At 38.6% G+C, this 7885-nt stretch overlaps 1 protein-coding gene across 1 annotated transcript; it reads right to left on the reverse strand.

Annotated features, from left to right (window-relative positions):
• Positions 1–443: 443 nt before the first annotated feature.
• Positions 444–2298, reverse strand: sox4a (SRY-box transcription factor 4a). Its single transcript, XM_060865632.1, has one exon. It carries the CDS (start codon positions 1866–1868, stop codon positions 861–863), a length of 1008 nt encoding a protein of 335 aa, XP_060721615.1. The 5' UTR covers positions 1869–2298; the 3' UTR covers positions 444–860.
• Between the last annotated feature and the right edge of the window lie 5587 nt (positions 2299–7885).

Here is a 7885-nt window from a genome sequence, read left to right on the forward strand (position 1 = left end):
TACTGTAGAGAAAAAAAGGAGCTTTACCAGACATGCTAAAGTGGCTAACAGTGAATGGCAATCAATAGCCATCAATTAGCATGATGTCATTTTAAAGATGCTAACTGCTGGTTAGCAACAATATCATAACAATAGCGTTCATTTTTTTTATTTGTCACAGAAAAAACTAAGAAAAAAAAAAAGAAAAAAGATGCAAATGCAAACATTTGGACCATTATAAATACATTGGTATAAAACTGTTTGTTCTGAGCACAAATGGGTTATAAAGGAAGGATTGACACGGTGAGAGAGAGAGAGAGAGAGAGAGAGAGAGAGAGAGAGAGTGAGCACGCGCTTCTCGGACGTATTTTGGTCCTGATCTGTAGTGTAAGGGAAAAAAGCTGAACCGTCTGAGTTGCGCTTAAACACCTGACATCTGGTTAACGGGAAAAAAGCTGGTGATAGTTTTGTTTTTTTTTGTTTTTTTATCTTCTTCTTTTTCTTAAAAACCCTCTACGGCTCGCACTTCACAGGCAGACCGTACTGATCATGCGATTGAGTTCATTTCAGAGCCCGGTTTAGTCACTAAACTAATGTCCATCAGCGACCAGCTTAACGACACTTAATCTCAGCCTCCACAAGTCTCTGTGCAACTTACGAGCTCTTCCTGCTCGCACTTACAACTTCTAGCATCCTGCTTTTCTTTCCTGTCCTTTTTCTGTAATTATGTTTTTCATCTGCGTGTGAGAGCCCACAGCGTTTTAATATGAAACAGGTGGGAATCGCGTCGTTCAGTCGCGTCGTTCAGTCGCGTCGCCTTGCAGGACGCGTGAAAAAAATTTTTTGTTGTTGTTCTCAACGCCAAGTCTTAAAATCTGCGCTCAATACGTGAACACCAGGTTAGAGATGGTGGACTCGAGCCAGTCACCCGAGATCATCTCGCTCACCTCTGGCGTGCAGTAGTCCGGGAACTCAAAGTGTGAGCCGGAGCCCGACTCGAACCCGAAGTCCAAATCTCGGTCCAGGCACGTGTCACTACCGAATCCGCCGCTAAAGCCACCTGGACTGGGGTCGAAGTCCAGCGGGTCGTCTTCAAACTCTTCATCCGAGGAATGCGAAGAGGAGGATGAGGAGGAGTGCGAGGCGGACGGGGTCGGAGATGAGGCGCGCGCGTGTTTGAAGCGCGTACCCGCGTCATCGTAGAGGCTCGGTGGCTCACCGCACTCAGCCGAGCTGCTCAGTGTCGGGCTCGCGGGCACAGCGGCGGAGGGGGCGAGGCTTTCTGAGCCGGAGTGAGCGCGCTTCACCGGCTTGTCCGGTATCTGCTTTGCAGAAGACGTTGCCCTCGGTTTATAGAGCGCATCACTGACGGCTTCCAGAGCGCTAGACTTCTTGTGCGTCCTGCCAGAAGCTTTATTAGAGCCGTGGCTTTTTTTGGATGATGACTTCCCGCCACCGGTAACCCCTTTGTCCCCTTTTTCCCCTCCAGCTTTGCACGCACTAGCGGACGTCTTGACCTTTTTCCTCGGCCGGTACTTGTAGTCCGGATAGTCTGCCATGTGTTTGAGCCGGAGACGCTCGGCCTCGCGGATGAACGGAATCTTATCGCAATCTCGCAGGAGCTTCCAGCGCTTTCCCAGCCGTTTGGAGATCTCTGCGTTGTGCATGTCAGGAGACTGCTCCATGATCTTGCGCCGCTCGATCTGCGACCACACCATGAACGCATTCATAGGCCGCTTGATGTGGCCGGTGGGCGTCTTGCACCACGCCACGTCCCCGGTCGCGTGCGGGGATCCCGGTGTCCGCGAGGCGTCCGCGTCCGCCTCCATCTCACAGGAGTCGGTACAGTCGATGGGCGGCAAGTCTGGGTTGTTCGCCACCATAACCATTCAATAAAACTCTTAAAATCCTGCTGGTGAAAAATAAAATAAAATACTTCACAGTTACAACGTGTGTCCGTGGAACGCGTGCGTAAAAGCGCGTGGAGACGCCAAAAAAGTTCCAGGCGCCTTGTTTTTCCTTGTGTTTCTCAACGCCTTGTAGATTATAGAGAAGTTTCGTAAATGTCTTCAAAAATGGTTTTAAAAAAAAAATGTCAGCACTCAGCTGCCAGTGCGACTGAAAACGAGACCAGAGCCGCTCTGAATGCAAAGCAGGTTAAGAAGCAAAAATAATAACTTTATTGGAAAGAGAGAAAACTCTTCGGCATGCTTCGTCTCAGCACCATGCGGCAGGTTTGAGCCACTGCGCTCTTTCATAGTCCGGATCTTTCTTTCACCGATCACAACTTTAAGATTTTCAGCTCGGCGCCTCCGCTCGGCTTTATCCTCCCCACAGTGCCAAGGCGAGAGGAAAACAACCAATCCGCTGCTGTCGCTAGCCTGTCTTTGGCTGAAACCACGCCCCTTAACGCTTATTGGCTGAATATAGTATCTAATAATAATCGGCGCGTGCAATGAGGAGCTTTATGTCTGACCTCATTCCTGTCTACACTGCAAAAATTGGTTTTAAAGGTACATGTTTTTTTTTTTTTTTTTTTTGCTTTTTTCAAAGACAGGATCAGAAGGCAGGAATTTAACGACAAGCGACTTGTGGTAGACAAGCATGGCCAGTTTGCTAGGTCAAATCACATCTTAAATCATTAACAGTATTATTTGTTTGTTTGTGTTTGATTAAGCTATTTAATAATATGTGAAATAATCTACATTTATTTATTTATTTATATTTATTTATTTATTTATTTACCTGGTTACTTATGATATTTTATTATTATTATTATTATAATTATTATTATTATTATTATTATTATTGATGTTGTTATTATTATTATTACAGTAATGTTTATGGAATGCAGGACCTTCACGAGCGCATTTCATACTCTAGATAGTACAGGCCACGTGCGCACCAAACATCAGGTTAATCTTATTCTTGTTTGTTAGAATAATATAAAAATCATAAAAATAAACTCAACACACGCGTCAAATGTTGTTTAGACGTAAGCCTACTGTTTAGGGAAGTATCACAGAGTATGCAGTGTATTTAGTAGTATGTATAATATACAATATAAATACAGTTATATCCCTTCATACTACATCACCTAATCAGGATAATACAGTCTGAAAACAGGAATGAACCACCAATTCAAGAAGAAGCACTTAACTCTAGGTTTCTTAATCTTTTGGACTCGATTCAAAAAAGCTAATTTTTCCACTAGATGTCGCAGTAGAGCCAATGAAGGCTGTTACAAAGCGCCTATAGAGACATGAGAGAAAAGGAGAAGGGGGAGAGAACATATATGTGAATATGCATTACGTAATGCAGTTAGAGGAGAGTGTTTTCTTCATCCATCTAGGCGCAGTAAACAGGTTTAAAAATGATTTCAGAATCAATTCTTTTTTCTTTTTTTTTTCCCACCAGCTTTTAAATGTCATCTCTAAGCCAGTGCATTTGTCTGTTAGCTGTTTATGAAACAAAGCACTGGAAAAGATACTGACATCATCCTTTTAAGATGTAAATAATTGTAAGTGGACAAATATATTTAGGGGCAAAAAAAAAAAAAAGTGCTGAACTCTAAATTATACCTGGAACCGAGCCCAGATTTTGGCCCGAATATAAACAGTAGGAATAAATAAATAAATACATAAATAAATATAATAATAATAATAATAATAATAATAATAATAATAATAGTTGTGTGAATGATATATATCTGGACCTCATGCATTTTGTGAATGGAAAGGTGTAAATAATAACCAAATTATCAATCTCAAGATTTTGTTGAATTGGATTATGTTCATAAAACTGAACTGATGGGACCCTCTACAAAGAGTTTTCTTTAAACTTAGTAACTGAGGTGGGAGCTTAAAGGATTCAATTCACATCATTGAACTTTAGGAGCCACAGTTGTCTGTGTCCAGGTGAACGGTTCTGTGAACGTTTTAGTGCACTAAAGGATATTCATAGTGGGAAAAGGTTTTTTAAATGATCATTTTTTATTTTTTTATTAATTTTTTTATTTTTTATGGCATCAAGAAAAACTGGGTATGTCTAAGAACCATTTACTCAAAGGATTTTTGAGAAACAAAAATGGTTCATCATCATTTGGCATCACTAAAAAAAAAACTTTTTTTTTTTTTGGATCTTCCTGGATCCTTTATTTTTAAGATTGTTCAGTGCATGAGATTACAAATAGTACCAGAACTTCATAGCACAACATGAGAGCTTTACACACAAGACTACACAATTACAATACATTCTTTCATCTTCAGTAAGCGCTTTATCCCTGATCAGGGTTGTGGTGGATTCAGAGCTTATAGCATGAACAATGGCTAGGATACACCAAGAATGGGACAGCAGTCCATTACAGGGCACATACCTTTCATACCTAAAGGCAATTCAGAGTTGTCAAAACATCTACATGTGGTTGAGAGGTGAAAGGAAACCAGAGAACCCAGAGGAAACCTGAGTTAAACAAACGAAACTCTAGACAGAGAGGACACTCAGATCCAGGGGATACATAAGCTGTGAGAAGCAGTACAATACAATGAAACATGATACAGTAGTGTAAATGTCTAAGGTCAATTAGAGTCCAGTCATTGTCTAATTACTGTACTTTTCCTTGTGTCTTGTGTCTGATTTAGCTATTCAGCCATTTTCCCTAAAAATACAGAAGAGTCATGATGATATATAATCTTTATATTACTCAGCATTTGTCATTCTGTCAGTTGTGAACAGATCCCCTACAGCACTAGCTGAAATATAACCATAACACAAACCACACAATAAGGCATCGTCATGTGTCTCGCTACTTCACCTTCTGACACACCGGTTCCTTTATAAATGACACGTCGCACATTTAGAAACCATAAGACTTTCTGCCACGGTTCATCGTACCATTTAACTCTGTTCAGTTTACTCAGCAGTGCTTCTTTGTCTTTAAGATGGCTTCTTAGCTGCAATATGTCTCTTCAAGATAAAGACCTCATTTTGGTGCCAGATACTGAGCAACATTTCTATCTGTCCCTCAGGGAAATCATTAAAATACAGCGTCAAAGCTCTTCTGCAACATTCAATGCTTCTCACTCCCATCATAATAAAATTGCTCATTTTTAACATCATATTATGAGTCGTTTTTGTTGTGCAACCCGTTGCTTACGATATCCTCGTTAAAACAATACTGCACTGACAAAACCGCTAATGTTTCACCGTGTTTGCTTTTCGAACATCTCCTCAAGACACACTGTTAACATATTTGCCAAATTACCTTCAGCAAGTTCTCAAACGTCTGTGAAACATCTATTTTGTCCCATGCATTAAGCATCCAGGCAGCTGCTTGCCCTGAAGCACTGTCAACAAACATTTCACAAGCTCAGCAGTTGCATAAAATCCAGTCAGGTTAGTCCTGCACGGAGGAATTAATAGCTTTTATTTCATTATTTATAATGCTGAAGACTACTACAAGAAGTAACCTGAATCTGACTCTAAAAAAGACAAAAAGACTTATGTAATGTAATTAATAATAATAATGTAATTAATAATGTAATTAGATAAAATAGTAAATATGAACTGGTATCTGAAATAGTATTAAATTATACTTACATTATACTTATATGTAACATTTTTACATACATACACACGGTTATTATTACTTTTTTTAATTATAACAATTATGGCAACATCATTTAGATAATAATATAAAATAACACAATTCATTATTTATTAACTATTTATAAGAATGTTTATTAAATTACTCGATGAAATGAATTCATAATAATGATTAAATAATTGATTGGATTTATTTATAATGTGACAGACAGACAGACAGACAGACAGACAGATAGATAGATAGACAGACAGATAGATGTGTAGATAGATGTGTAGATAGATGTGTAGATAGATGTGTAGATAGATAGATAGATAGATAGATAGATAGATAGATAGATAGATAGATAGAAAGATAGATAGATGTGTAGATAGATAGATAGATAGATAGATAGATAGATAGATAGATAGATAGATAGATAGATAGATAGATAGATAGATAGATAACTTGACTAAGACAGACAGACAGACAAACAGACAGACAGATAGATAGATAGATAGATAGATAGATAGACAGACAGACAGACAGACAGACAGACAGACAGACAGAAAGATAGACAGACAGACAGACAGACAGACAGACAGACAGAAAGATAGATAGATAGATAGATAGATAGATAGATAGATAGATAGATAGATAGATAGATAGATAGATAGATAACTTGACTAAGATAGATAGACAGACAGACAGACAGACAGATACATAGATAGATAGATAGATAGATAGATAGATAGATAGATAGATAGATAGATAGATAGATAGATAGATAACTCGACTAAGACAGACAGACAGACAGACAGACAGATAGATAGATAGCTAGATAACTTGACTAAGATAGACAGACAGACAGACAGACAGATAGATAACTTGACTAAGATATATAGACAGACAGAAAGATAGATAGATAGATAGATGTGTAGATAGATAGACAGACAGATAGATAGATAGATAGATAGATAGATAGATAGATAGATAGATAGATAGATAGATAGATAGATAGATAGACAGACAGACAGATAGATAGATAGATAGATAGATAGATAGATAGAAAAACTAAAATGTAAGTAAAAATCTGTTCTAAACTACTTTTTAAATGATTCATTGCTGACTTTTGCTGTATGTACACAGAAACTGAGAGTTGTGTACACTTGGAATGATACTTGCTTTACTCGTTAAAATAAAGTTGTACAACGTGTAAAATTGACCAATTATCACGTCGCTCGGGTCACTTATATCCTGTACTCATGAGGTATTCGAATGCTTCACCTACAGCAGGTTTGATCATCCAGTGCATTTTATCACAGCATTATCCAAAACACACTCCTCCCGCTTGGCCTGCGTTACCATAGCAACCCACGCTGTTTCTCGCTCTACAAACAGTATTTTAATAAGTTTAGTGTGATTGCACAGAAACGGTCTTCCCTCCTGTTTGTTTTTTTTTTTTTTGTATCTTCTCGTCCTTTATCATATTGCGTGAAGTGTAAAGAGCTCATTTGCATATAGTGTGATGAGATCATTTGGACACAGTGTGAATAATTCAGTAAGTATTCAGTACTGTGTTTTTTAGAGGACACGGTCTGGTAAAGCAATGCTTCGTAACCTTTTTCCTCTAATCTACACCTGCTTCCTCAATACCTGTCTAATATTACCAACCTTTACCAGTACAATGGGCCTTTTGTGTGTTTGTGGGTGTATGTATATATACATACTGTATGTGTGTGTGTCTGTGTGTGTGCGCTGTTCCTTCAGCCTGTGCCAGTGAGGCTGTTAAACTGAACTGGAGAAACTCTATCGATGCTGAAGTCCAAGTTAACCTTAGCAGGTATTTCCTATATGTATATACATATTACTTCACCACCTGTACGATTATACATCACTTCCTTACAACTTTTTTTATGATTGTGTGCCAATAATGCTTATTTTTATTTTATTTTTTTTTAAAGTTGCGATGCAGAGTTGCGAAGATCGCAAGCAACTCAGACTGTCAAAGATTTTGATTCATTTTGTGATCACGTCTCAGAATGTTTAATTGCCAAATCCTGGAGGGAATGACCAATCAGAAACTGATCCCAAAACAGTGGTAATGAAGTGGTGAAGAAATTTGTTTGATGATTTATGCAGTCTGATTACTCTGAACCCAGAGAATGTTTATCACACCTGTTTTGTGTATATTCTAGAAACCGACGTGTGTGAACGATAGCGGTTTCTAAAATATTCTACCCAACCTGTCTGACACCATCATCCATGACACGGTCAAAGTTACTGAGGTCATTAACTTACTCTTGCCTTGTCTCCGCATGATTT

The sequence above is a fragment of the Tachysurus vachellii genome, chromosome 3 (assembly GCF_030014155.1).
Source record: "Tachysurus vachellii isolate PV-2020 chromosome 3, HZAU_Pvac_v1, whole genome shotgun sequence".
Lineage (NCBI taxonomy): Eukaryota > Metazoa > Chordata > Actinopteri > Siluriformes > Bagridae > Tachysurus > Tachysurus vachellii.

Excerpts from the sequence above, each read along its gene's own strand:
- sox4a (XM_060865632.1), bottom strand. The coding sequence starts at position 1,868 with ATGGTTATGGTGGCGAACAACCCAGACTTGCCGCCCATCGACTGTACC.